At 46.4% G+C, this 13,697-nt stretch overlaps 1 protein-coding gene across 1 annotated transcript in view; it reads right to left on the bottom strand.

Moving 5' to 3' along the window:
* Window positions 1-13,697, bottom strand: part of LOC119441596 (putative glycerol kinase 5) — a 213,748-nt gene that overhangs the window by 58,652 nt on the left and 141,399 nt on the right. The window contains 5 exon segments of the mRNA XM_037706205.2: window positions 65-106; window positions 371-460; window positions 3,109-3,202; window positions 7,764-7,839; window positions 11,879-11,972. Coding sequence (XP_037562133.1) covers window positions 65-106; window positions 371-460; window positions 3,109-3,202; window positions 7,764-7,839; window positions 11,879-11,972 — 396 coding nt within the window.

The following is a 13,697-nucleotide window of genomic DNA, read 5'->3' on the forward strand; positions in this document are numbered from 1 at the left end:
CAGGAAAATGCTAACGTCCGCTGCAGATTTTGGTGCAAAAGAAAAGATGCTGATAGTGCCTTACCCCCGGTATGTTCTGGAGGGCCCACAAGAGTCGCATCACCACCTGCAATGCAGAGCACAGAGACGATTGAGAAAGTGCGACACAATGACAAATCAGTTGCAAGTCTAGTTCACATTCCTCAAATGACAGGCATCAAGTACATAGTGGCAGAAGCTGACTAATGTATCATTGTTGCTTTTGATAATGCAGTTATTGCTTGCAATAACAAGACAACTCACTGCGAGAATGTGAAGCAAGGGCAAGGATTGCATCGCACGAAAAGGCAAGTAACAATAGATATAAAGGCAGCCGGCCCTGCTCTCTCACCAGGCCAGATTCGAAGCGGAGCATGCTAGCAATCAGGTACCGGTCCTTGTGGGTCAGGCAGTACAGGAAACTGGCGCCCATCCGCATGGCCTGCGCAAGAACGACCTGTGTGACATGCGCATAGGCACTGTGCTATAGCACTGCGAGCAACGAAATAGCCATCCCTAAAGAGGGTCCACCCACTTAACCCCCCTGGCAGTGACGGTGTTCTGCAGTGTTGAAGATGGCAAAGCTACTTCAGAAAATAGAAACTCATGGCAAAACTATGACACGTTTCAGGCAATACAGGGTGCCTTGGGATTAGCTTTAAACGTAATAAAGTTACAATAATAAGGCTACCACACTAATTCCAGCACCATTTTTAGGCACCTCGTGCAGCCAGGGATACAGACAACAGGAAAGATGAAACACGGTGACGTCAAACCAGCTACCCTACCCTACGCTAAGGGAGTCAAGGAAGCAGGGGAATGCAAAGACACACAGGAAAAACACGATGAATGCATGTACGATCCGGGCAGCGTCAAACATTCAAATACATTCGCACACGCCAGTGGTTACCAAAATACACAAAAAAAACGCTTCAATTGCCTTGAGCATGATGGAGCGGCGAGGTCGTGGTGTTCGAGCAACACAGCATCTGAACGAGCTTACTATCGTCAAGACCTCACATTGCGTTGGGGAGGGTTCGTCTGTGTAATACGAATTCTTTACCACTGTTGCCAGAAAGTTAGAGAGCCATCTCCAATGTTTCGACAGCTCAGCGACAGCAAGTGCTCCACCATAATGCGACCGTGCACGACTTGGCCCCGGCGAAAACGAAGAGCTGAACAGAGGCACTGAAGCCGCACTGCTTCGCCACATGTTCTCTGTGCACGCGCCTCTCCTCTCCATTTTTCTCTGGACAAGCATCACACATCGCTTTCGTCCCCGTGACAAAGAACGCTAACAGCTACGGGCGACCAGACCGTGTCCATGTCATCCTCTACTGCTGCTTGTACCTCGCTTACTAAAACAAGCTTCGCATCATTTACATTTAAACATTTCAATGGATCTGCATGTATTTTTTGAAGACAAAGTGTTTTTAGCTGACTAAAGAAGGATTTGGCGTATCTGAGAGCTGGATATCTTGTAGCCGCTTCTAGAAAGAAACGGTTGCTTAAGTGACTTCTAGATGTCGTATGAACATGAAAATGGCATTAAATGATACCTTGTCAGGCCGCGAACACATAGCAATAGTAAGCAAGTGAGGATATAATAAATATCGAGTGTAGGTAGCCGTAAACGGAGCCGAATGTAGGTTTGTGTCGCTGTTACCCTCTGCAGTACCACCACCAAGTGCCACCTAACTTAAATGCCGCGCCTTCTGCCGTTGTAAAAATCGCAAACCATGACAACCTAATCAAGCGTGACCAAGAGCCGACGCAAGCAGACGATAGGAGCAAAAATAGTCTTCCGACTGACACCAGGCGCAAGTACTAATCAAGCGGTTGGGTGAGTCCACATGACGCCAGTTTCCCGCGCGCACGATGCTGAAGGGGCTGCTCCCATTGGTCTCCTCCATCCGCATCACCCTTGACCCTGTGGCACGAAAACGCTGACGGACGGCAGCTTCCGCGGCACGCGTTTTGCCAGCGGCTGCGCGCCGCGCATGTTTTTCCTTTAGTGTGGTCGAGGTTTGATTCGTATTGCAGCCGCCAGGAGCTGCAGGACGTCAAGTAGCATTTGGGCACCCTAACGGGAGAGAGTAGCTCAACACAGAAGTGTGGCTGTCGAAACTTCTAAAGAATACAATGCGCGTCTCCTAGATTGCAGGACGGCCAAGGAGACTAAAGGGGCATCATCGTAATTGCACATCAAATACGATAACATTAGGATGCGAATTAAGTGAATGGTAAACTAAATGTAAAACTGTCTCCTTCCACCGCCGTAAAAATCCACTTGTTTTCTCGTACCAAATTTCTGGCGCCTACCTTGAACTAGTTCCTTCCTACAAATATCTCGGAGTAACCCTTTGTAGTGATTAACCTGGACATCGCACATTGCGAACATCATTTCATCTGCTAATAAAACGCTCGGTTTTTTAAAACGCCATTTGCGCCACGCCCCTCAAAATGTAAAATTACTAGCCTATCAGTCTCTTGTCAGAACAAAACTAGAATACGCATCCCCCATTTGGAACCCGCATCAAGTATATCTCATCAATCAACTTGAATCGCTTCAAAATCGAGCTGCAAGATTTATTCATTCTATGTACTCTTACGAAGTCAGCATATCGGCACTGAAATCAGAATCCGGTTTATCATTGCTTGCATCTCGTCGCCGTATTGCTAGTCTTTGTCTTTTTCACAAGTTTTTTTACAGCTCGCTCGGCAAGCCACCATATATTCTCCCCAAAAAGAGACAGAGTAGCGACATTTGATCAAAATATATACATGAAATCATTTCAACAACCATGTACGTCGACCTTGTCTTCTTTAGCGTCAACATTACTTGACACTTTCTGTTTGTTTCTTTTATATTCGATTCACCGAAATAGCCAAGTATTAGCCCTCGTTAACTATATATGCAAAAGGCCGCAGAAGAAATATGCTGAAGTAGGCTGTGATGGTGAGCTACTCAGCCGTTAGCCAACAAAACAGACTGGACGACGTTACAGCGACAATGTCACCACTCATCCAGTGAAACCGCTGCATTGCAATACCAATCTGCATGCTGCAAATCGTATATGACAGACACACCTTGACACGTGCAGAGGAGTTCCACTCTCTGCACAGCGATTCGGCACGGGTGTCCTTCCATGAGATGAACTTGTGCAGAAGCCGACCTGTGTGCCTGCACGCACAAAGACATGGTGACAGGGATGGTGCTTACAGAGGTTTCGAAACTCCAGGACAGCACGGAAATTACGCAGACAGATTGATAGAAGGCAGGGACAAGTGCTGTTTCCAAAACTGATTTATTTATTTATTTATTTATTTATTTACTTATTTATTTATTTCACATACTTTCAAGGCCCAAAGGCGTTACAGAAAGGAGTGGAGTCGAAAACAAAAAATAATGCAGTAAAAATACAAACAAAAATATTAACAAATGGCATTCTGAACGGCAGTCTTGAAGTTGGTAGGGTCGGTGATGAGTGCGACTGATGCAGAAAGGCGATTCCAGTCCGTGCTTATCCTAGGGATGAATGAGTCACTGTACCGGTTTGTGCAGCACAAAGGCAACAATTATGACTTTGAGGCTGTTGGTCAGTGCGGGACGAAATATAAGATGGAGGGGCAAGAAGGGTTTTTTTTTAAAAGGGGGTTCAAATGAAAAACTTTGTGAAGAAGGGAGAGATGGGAACATTTGCGCCGTAACGAAAGATCAGGTAAGTTAAGAGTTCGTTTCATTGATGAGATACTTGCATAGCGAGAATAATTGGATAAGACAAAGCGTTCACTGTGGTTTTGAATACTCTCCTAGAGTAGAAACTAATGAAGACTGAGTCGGATCCCAAATGCCTGAAGCATACTCCAATTTGGAGCAAACTAAAGTTTTGTAAAGAGTTAGCTTCAGGGAGGAAGGGGCCGAGATAAAATTACGGCGCAAGTAACCAAGCATGCAGTTAGCGTTATTAGTAACATAGTTAATATGCAAATGCCAAGAAAGGTTATTTGATATGTGAAGGTCGAGATACTTGTAAGAGGTAACTGACGTCACAGTTGCACCATTAATAAAGTAGGTGTGAATGGCAGTGTTACGAGATATTCGCATGGCCTTGCATTTATTTGAATAAGTTGCATACACCAATTAGAACACCACTCAGTTACGCGGTTAAGATCGTCCTGCAGTTCTTGGGAATCGGAAGGATTAGTCATTTTAGGGTAAAGAACAGAGTGATCCGCAAATAGCTTTATGGCACAAGAAAGAATGCAGTTCGGAAGATCGTTAATATAGATTAAAAAGAGAAGTGGACCCAGGACTGAGCCTTGAGGAACACCTGCTGGTACATTAGAAAACCGAGAAGTACAGTTGTTAGCGTTTACAAACTGCATCCGGTTAGAAATAAATTTTTTTATCCACTCGTTTTTATACTTTTCACTGTGTATTTCACCTGCACTGGTCTCTTTGCAAAGTAGAGAAGAAATAAAAGCATGAACGAATGTAAAAATATTAAATTCTACTTTATTCATCAAAGTACGGCCTGTACGATCCCTGAACATGAATTGCAATGCACAGCACAAAGACACTTGAAAATATGAAACATGGGTCTGCATTTCCTAAAGCTTTTTTATGCAAGAGCAGTTGCTCGATGGTCGATGTTCAGGTGCTTCTATCTTCAATATGAATAGCTTATATCTCAGGTAACCTGGAGTCATGTATCTTCTTTCACTTGCTGGGAAAACTTCTTGAATTCGTCGAACACATTCTGCTTGGTCTTCAAATTGGTTCCCAACGTAGACGGCGGACTATTGTATGCCTTGGAAATCGTGGATTTGCATTCACCGCCCTGTTCCACTTCTGTTCGAGAATCAAACTTTTATGTGTTGTATTCGGGGTTTCCATGGCTGGGCCACACGATCACAGGGCCATCGAAATAGTGGAAACAAACGACTACGGGCTTTTTTTACTGCTACTACAGACTTTTACCGTCAGCTGTGCCCAAGTGCAGGGATGGATTGATATCTGGCAGGGACATCTCAGTGGGGATAATGCACACGGTGTTCATTTTTAAGTTTTACAGAATACTGAAAGACTGCCTGGGGCAGATTGCATAATTCTTGCGCTTGAACTGGATTATTCAAAGATGCAGACTCTACTGGCACAAGCAATCGAAACACATATTCAACAAATTAACGAGAATTTACTAATAAATTTCCTAATTAACTTGCAGCACATTTTGCAATTTACAAATTGTAGCCGGTGAGGATGATACAGGATGACACCAGTTTTTAGATATTTCCCAAAGCGGAGGACGAAATAGTATATGGGTGCTCCAGTTACTCTTGTTCTTCAATGCATAAAATAGCATTTTGTTAAGAAAGTATGTGGAACAACAGTGAATTTTTATGGCTAGTTTGATAGCACAGATCTCAAAACTGGTGCCGTTCTGGAAATTAATTCCAATTGGGTACGCCTTGCAAACTCACTGGCTATAATTTGTAAATTGCTATATGTGCCATATAGTTTTTTATTGATGAGTACCTTTATTAACGAGTGTTGCCTACAGGCAGCATACCAGAAAAATTTTTTTCTTGCCAAGTTTTGGTATTGAGTACGAAGTTTCCAGCTAAATGTCTTTGGCCAACACTGCATGACGGGCAGCAAGCGACATTTGTTGGTTTAGAGCAGGAACATGGATGAGGAAGAAGTTGAGCACGCGACTCACTGTCTTTTGAAAGCAAGATCAGAGGAGACAGGCCGATGCAAGTTATACAACTACGGTGGTGTCACACATGTGATGTAAAGCAAATGAAATATATACCGATGGTTGACATATATGATGAGAGCTGTCTATACAAATTAAAAGCGAAGCATTAGGTGGCTTGGGGGGCAGCCCACTTCAAGTTTCCAGCCTGGGGTTTTCCCCCTATTGTCAAAAAATTTCTGGAAAATATTTTTTTCTTTTTGTTCATTATGCTTATTCTTAATGTGTTTTGCAGATTTAGGTAGAAAATAAAGATTTCTTATTGAATTTTTATGTCTTGTCATTAAAGGGTGAAGTATGAAATTCATTAGTGCATTTTTGTTAATTTGCATATGTGTTCAGATTTCTCATTCACGTAATGTCCGTCTCTCTGAATAATCCAGTTCAAGGATTAGAAATATGTTATATGCAACAGGCAAAATTTAAAAATGATCACCCTGTATATAGGCAGTGGGTGGAGCACAGAGCGATATGAAGAACAGGAAAGGCTTACTGTCTTTGCTTCAGCAGGCGGTTCCATAATTTACCACTTCACGCTTTGTACTAAGCAGAGTTTGACCTGCCCTTTATCAAATAATCTGGTCTGAAATGCATGTGTTAGAGTCTGGACCTGGAAAAACTATGAATAAAGTGATAGTTCAAAAACAAATTTATTTCGTAAACACGACGGATTACTGCATTTTTCCCCCTACATGTACCTGTGACATGTTGCCCAGTACCAGTTTCCTGGGCCACATCAAGCTGCTCTTTACAGCTTTGACACTGAATATCCGACTGGATGCTTTCTGGTCGACTGACTGAATATATTTCTGAGAAAGGTTGGCGTTTGGGCGCATCAATGAAGTTAGTTAATCAAATACCATGTAACATGTAGATGTCCTTGCGCTGTTGGTAGCGCAAGGGCATCTAGAATTCGAGGCTTGCACATGTAGGCGAAAGGCGGCGTCGATGTACCCTCAGTGAACAAAAGAACGCCAAGTCTGGCCCTCATTACAGAAGTCAATCAATGTTACATGCAGTGGAATATTGAGAACTGAGACGGTCGAAAGTGAATACGATGAAAAAGATAATGACAACTACAGTGCCCTCGCACCTGACGCAATCACAATGCGGAATTGCAGAATTGTATAGCGTGTAGAATTGTTCTGGACATAGTTCACAGTGTGTGCGACCATTTGTGATAAGCCAAATGTTTGCTAAGACGCAAAAGCATTGCAAATGATCAATAGAGAGCTTTAGCTCTGCTTGCGTTTTGGTTCCAACCATACGGTATAAATACCATAATCCTCTACCCAGTTCTTGCTCCATTCTGCCAAACAGTAGTACTACTTGCTGCAATGCTAAGAGCTTTTCCGTATGGTGATAAGACATGGCTTACTGTCTTTAGTATCAGAGGGTCATGCTAGAATTATACGTCATTGTGAGTGAAGCAGAGTGAACCAACATTGCCTAGAAGGCCAACACAAGGCCTGTTCACTCCGATCGATGATGTCATGATACCTGGCCCGACTGCCACAGAATCTAATGGGAATGCTCCCGAGTAAGCCGAGGCGATTTTGACGTCACCGCTTTCGTCACGCCAGTCTTGGCAAAGGAAATTTCGGGCGAGGTAGCATGACGTCATGGATCAGAGTGAGCAGGCCTTGTGCTATCTAAGTGGTGTAAGGTGAGCACAGGGGCCAAAGCTCAGGTGTTGCACAGTGTTCTCTGAAGTGAGCACAGGACTGAGTCGTTCAAGGAAATCGCAGTATGGGCTAGTTCGGTTGATACTAACGCCGCAGTCTGAGCGCTCAGCGCAATACTCATAAAAGGAGCCTAGAGTTCTTTTTTTTCTGTTTTTGCTTGTTCTAGTTTTTTTCTTTTTTTTAGAGCAAAAGCAATCCCTAGTTCTTCATAGAAATTGAGTAAATGAATGGTCAGTTCCCAGATATCTCCTTGCAAAAGTGAGCTTGGAGGCTCTTGCAGGTGTTTGGGTAAACTCACTTGTCCCAGCAGGTGAATGTTGCTCGTTGCGTTGTGATGCCCAGAGCTTTCACCGAACTGGCCGGCACTGAGGAACCTGCGAGCGCACACAGGCGGCCGTCACTATAGACCCGGTCCGGTCTCTCAATGTGATCTCTCAATTTCTTTCTTTTTTTTCAGTCATGGTAGGAATTAAGACACAAAGAGACATGCAAATTGTGACCAGCCAAAACGAGACACGCACACTTTCATGCACACCATGCATCGTCGGCCCCTAAGTAGGCATAAGCATATATTTTTTTTTACCTTTTCACAAACATGCATCATGTCATTCAATAAACTCAGAAGAATAACGGTAACTGAGGGGCTAGATTTTTTTAACAAGCGGACAATGAAACTAAGGAAAGCGTAATGGTATGGGCGAGTTGGTGCATCTCAATTTCATACACCTAGCTCGCGATAAACAAGGACAAAAAAGAAAGAGAAACAGGAGGGGGGGGACATGTGGGACTACGTGTGTGCCCGTCTCTCTCTTTCTTGGTCCTTGTTTATCGTGCACTACGTACCTGAAGTGAAGGAAAGCTTAGGTGAAAGTAAATTTGAAGCATGCTCAAGCAGTTGAAGAAGAAGAAAGATGGAATGTGAAGTAAAGGGGCCAGGTGGCGGAGGATAATAAAGAAGTTAGTAATGGCGACGTGAAGAGTACTCTGTTTATTATGTGCGGGCTTGTTACAAAATTCATTCATTATTGCAATGCACAGTTTGCGGTAAACTTCACATATTTATTAAAGTGAACTAAAAGGTAAAGATAGTTTAAATTGTGTGGCTTAACATCCAACAAACTGTACAGTAAGCCGTTAGAGAAGCCTTGCCCTCTGTCCCCATCGCAGATCGCTTTCAAGATAGGTTCGGCAGTGATCTTCGTGCTGCCTTTCTGCTGCCTTTTGCTTCAACGAACTATAAGCTGCGAGAACACAGCGAACACGAAGGTATCAGCGCTTGGCGCCCTCTGTCCCCATCGCACTAAGCCGCGAGAACACAGCGAACACAAAGGTATCAGCGCTTGGCACCCTCTGTGGCGCCCTCTGTCGCCATCGCAGATCGCTTACAAGATAGGTTCCACAGCGAGGGAATTGACCTTCGTGCTTCCTCTTGCTTCAATGCGAACTAAGCCGCGAGAAAACAGCACACACAAGCAATCAGCAGTCCCGCGAGAACACAGCACACACGAAGCTATCAGCACTCGCCGCCCTCGCCCTCTGTCTCCATCGCAGGTTGCTTTCAAGATAGGTTTCACAGCAGCGAGAAAATTGACCTTCGTGCTGCCTTTCATTGACCTTCGTTCTGCCTTTCGCTTCAAAGCGAACTAAGCTGCGAGAACACAGCGAACACGAAGCAATCAGCAGTCGCCGCCCTCTGTCTCCATCGCAGATCGCTTTCAAGATAGGTTCCACAGCAGCGACCAAATGGACCTTCGTGCTTCCTCTCGCTTCAACGCGAACTAAGCCGCGAGAACACAGCGCACACAAAGCAATCAGCAGTCGCGCCCTCTGTCTCCATCGCAGATCGCTTTCAAGATAGGTTCCACAGCAGCGACCAAATGGACCTTCGTGCTGCCTCTCGATTCAACGCGAATTAAGCCGCGAGAACACAGCCAGTGCACACAAAGCAATCAGCAGTCACACACAAAGCAAGCAGCAGTCGCCGCCCTCTGTCTCATCGCAGATCGCTTTCAAGATAGGTTCCACAGCAGCGAGCAAATTGGACCTTCGTGCTGCCTCTCGCTTCAACGCGAACTAAGCCGCGAAAACACAGCACACACGAAGCTATCAGCACTAGCCGCCCTCTGTCTCCATCGCAGATTGCTTTCAAGATAGGTTCCACAGCAGCAAGCAAATTGACCTTCGTGCTGCCTCTCGCTTCAACGCGAACTAAGACGCGAGAACACAGCACACACGAAGCTATCAGCACTGACATTCGTGCTTCCTCTCGCTTCAACGCCAACTAAGCCGCGAAAACACAGCCAGCGCGCACAAAGCAATCAGCAGTCGTGCCCTGTCTGTCGCAGATCGCTTTCAAGATAGGTTTCACAGCAGTGAGCAAATTGACCTTCGTGCTGCCGTTCGCTTCAATGCGAACTAAGCCGCGAGAACACAGCGAACACGAAGGTATCAGCGCTTGGCGCCCTCTGTCCGCAGCAGCGAGCGAATTGACCTTCGTGCTTCCTCTCGCTTCAACCCGAACTAAGCCGCGAGAACACAGCGCACACAAAGCAATCAGCAGTTGCACACAAAGCAAGCAGCAGTCGCCGCCCTCTGTCTCCATCGCAGATCGCTTTCAAGATAGGTTCCACAGCAGCGAGCAAATGGACCTTCGTGCTGCCTCTCGCTTCAACGCCAACTAAGCCACGAAAACACAGCCAGCGCACACAAAGCAATCAGCAGTCATGCCCTGTCTGTCGCAGATCGCTTTCAAGATAGGTTCCACAGCAGCGAGCAAATGGACCTTCGTGCTGCCTCTCGCTTCAACGCGAACTAAGCCGCGAGAACACAGCACACACGAAGCTATCAGCACTCGCGGCCCTCTGTCTCCATCGCAGATCGCTTTCAAGATAGGTTCCACAGCAGCGAGCAAATTGACCTTCGTGCTGCCTCTCCAACGCGAACTAAGCCGCGAGAACACAGCGCACACGGCTTATAATTATCGGCAAGCTTAACGGCTTATAATTATCGGAACGTCATCAGCACACCTGGCGCCACGAACTGCAGTAATTTGCTTGCGTCATCAATTCACGTTGCGCCATCGTCCGCAGCAGTTCCTGTCGCCGCAGTGCTGTCGTTTATATTGGTGGGATCAAGTTTCATAACATTGATAATGGCACTGGGTTGCGTGGAGATGAGCAAGTAGCAAGCACAATGCTTATGCGTACTTGGACATGTACAACTCCCAGAGAATATTCCGCGTGAACTTTTTTTAAAGCGGAGCTTTATATGTCTAGGTGAAATTGTATATGGCTAGGCCAGATCGCCTGTGTACACAAAACTATCATCATCAGCATTGGCTCGAGCGTCTTCTTCCGCAGCTGGCTCGTTGGCGCCCCCCTCGGGTTGCGCTCGTGATCGACGCGCGCTCGTGCCACCGCTCCCGCTTTCGTCGTCGTTTTCTTCCACAGCTGGCTGCGTTGCCGCTCATTATTCCAGCGTAGAGTTTCACTTCTCTTCTGTGGTCATAGTGGGGAGGCCGCGTTTAAGCGTGAGTATGAGCCATTGCTTAAGGAGGTATGAGCCGTTCATTGTCTTACGTAACGGACAGCTTTAATGTTCAAGCAATTTAATTTCGAAGAATCGCATGCGGCAATGGCGGGCGAATGCTGCTAACCACGCCGCCGAGCAAACTCGAGACATCGAACGCAAGCGACAACGGCGGACTGCGGGCATACCGTCAGTGACGTCGTTCTCTACCGTCGCAGCCGAACGTGTGCGTAACCTCATAATTGAGAAATACTTTAATGAACTCTCGGGATTAACCCAGTGATAAACACCGGGCCGCACGTTTCAGCTTCGCTGGTTAACCATCTTGAGGGAGTGAAAGGGCCGACGAATTTTTTTAATTTTCTTTTCAATCAGCCCCCACCAGAAATCGATAGCCGCGGCCAGGAGTCGAACCCGGGGCCAGGTGCCCAGTAGAACGCATATATGTATACACACTGAGCAACCATGGCGGGTCAGACTCGAAGGCAAAACAACAAGGGTTTTTTTTTTTCTTTTTTGCGCAAGAAAAAAAGAAAAAAAGAGAGAGCGAGAGAAGAAGAAAGCAGTCGTCCTCTGAATTTCATCTAATATTCCACTGTCGTTATTTCAGCCGCATAGCCTACTTCAAAGAACTGACCAATGCAAAACTGCAGCTTTGCTTCTTTTAGTATATGTTCTGCAACTTTAACCTCTAGATTAAAGGTTGGTGATTCATCGGGCCTAAACAACATTGACCACCGCCCGGCTAGATTACATACATATACGAATATGCATGCACGTGAAAGATAATACAGATGGTACGCATGCGCCTAGATAAAACTAAGCGTGTGCTCATCGCGCATGCGTACGAACGGAGACAAACGAACACTGTTGTATGCACCATACCTTTGAGCGCGGCTCTTAACGTGTCCTTAGCAATCTGCCAGAGGTGCTCGGGGTCAACTTCGAAAACGCCAGCAGAGGGACACTCTGTCTGCAACTGCGCAGAAGAAGAAAAAAGTAATCCTTGTTTGCACATAATCACCAGAGGCTCTCACGGGGCTAAATTAAAATGCTAGAGAGAGAGAGAGAGAGAGAGAGCAAACTAGCTCACTGATTCTTTTTTTTTTTTCCCCCATCGTCCATTTTCAACGGAACAATGTGCCGTTTCTCCGGAATCGTTTATCCGCTAGCGTACTGAAAAATTAAGCATTAGGTAGCGCCTCTAGAGCTTCGGTTTCAATCTAAAGAATGATCAAAATGCGCATGTGACAACGTTCATGTGTGTGTGAAATGGCGAAAAAATCAAGACGCTAAACAAGAAAGAAAACTATGAAGGTTGCGACGACTACAAGCCCATCCACGCGAACTGCAGTCGCTGTGCACACAAAACGTGCCTGTTCCGTACCAATAGCATTCGACGACTCAGTAACTGGCCTTAATGATGCCGTTTTGGAAGTAGCAACGCGACGATGCAAGACGGCGCAAATGCCAAGTGTGCAGCAAGCGTTTGCGCTCGCCGGATGGTAAAAAAAAAAAAAAAAAAAAAAAAAAAAAAAATTGCCGCGTATCTGCGTGCCTCGCTGCAAATGTCGTCGAAGGACGATAGTCTTCTGCCGGCCGTACTACATGAGTGCTGGTCTGATCCGCGGCCACCCGTGATGCTGTTCTCGTACCATTTCCATCCTGGCATGAAGGTTTGTTTGAACAGATTTCATTTTACCGCATTATTTCATCAAGCGGCCATTTATGTTTTGCCCTGCCTCAGACAGCGCTTCCTTTATGTTGAATCGGCCGCATCTGGCTGGCATTGATAAAATTGAGGGGGCGCTGTGTGAGACATGGACGCCATCTGGCAATACATCGGGAAACATGAGCTTGTGCAGAGGGTTTCCTTCCTCCATGGCAGTGGGCGCTCGTCGGCGCGCAGTCGGGGAACGTCGTTCGTCGGCGCTCAAAGCATGGCATTTTCAGCGCAGCTTAAGAAACTAGGGTCTTTAGAGTTACGTATCTATGTATTTTCTATTAAAGGAACACACCTCCTAATACTTACCTAGTGATGTTGCGCCTCAGATATGCGTAATATTTACTTTGTGATCGATAACGTTCACAAGTATGAACAGCCGTACCAGTTTAAGTAGTGTGGGCGGTAAGCAAGTGGTCCAACTTTGGCCGGGTGGCTCAATCGGGTGACAGACAGACAAACAGACAGACAGACAGACAGACCAAATTTTCAGCGTTTAAGTTCCCCAAGAAAGACTATCGTCCTTAAAAGCCTTTTGCCCTCGCCTTGTCGGTTGCGGCAACTGAAGGCGCAGCAGCATGCCATCACAACGAAGTTCTTGTCCCTAACACGTTTGATCCGTTTGTGCGTACAGCACTTTCGTCGCACAGGCCCGAGAATGGCGGTCGGAGCGCGCCGGAAAGAAAAAAAATTACTCCATCTCCCGGTAAAGGGAACCATGTGTGGATGCGGCCCGAGCGCTCATCGCGGCGCTGCGCAGGAGAGAGAATGAGGCGCGCGCGCTGTGAGGAGAGACTAGGGAGAGGGGTAGGAGACGCGCATGCGCTGTGGGGGTGTGGCACGTGGGTGCCACTCCGTAGAGGATTCCTAGAGGAGAGAAAGGGGGAGCGTAGGAGAGGAGAGAGAGGCGGAGGGGACGCGCATGCGCTGTGGGGGTGTGTCACGCGGGCGCCACTCCGTAGGGGATTCCTAGAGGAGAGA

The sequence above is a fragment of the Dermacentor silvarum genome, chromosome 2, assembly GCF_013339745.2.
Source record: "Dermacentor silvarum isolate Dsil-2018 chromosome 2, BIME_Dsil_1.4, whole genome shotgun sequence".
NCBI classification, from domain to species: Eukaryota; Metazoa; Arthropoda; class Arachnida; order Ixodida; family Ixodidae; genus Dermacentor; species Dermacentor silvarum.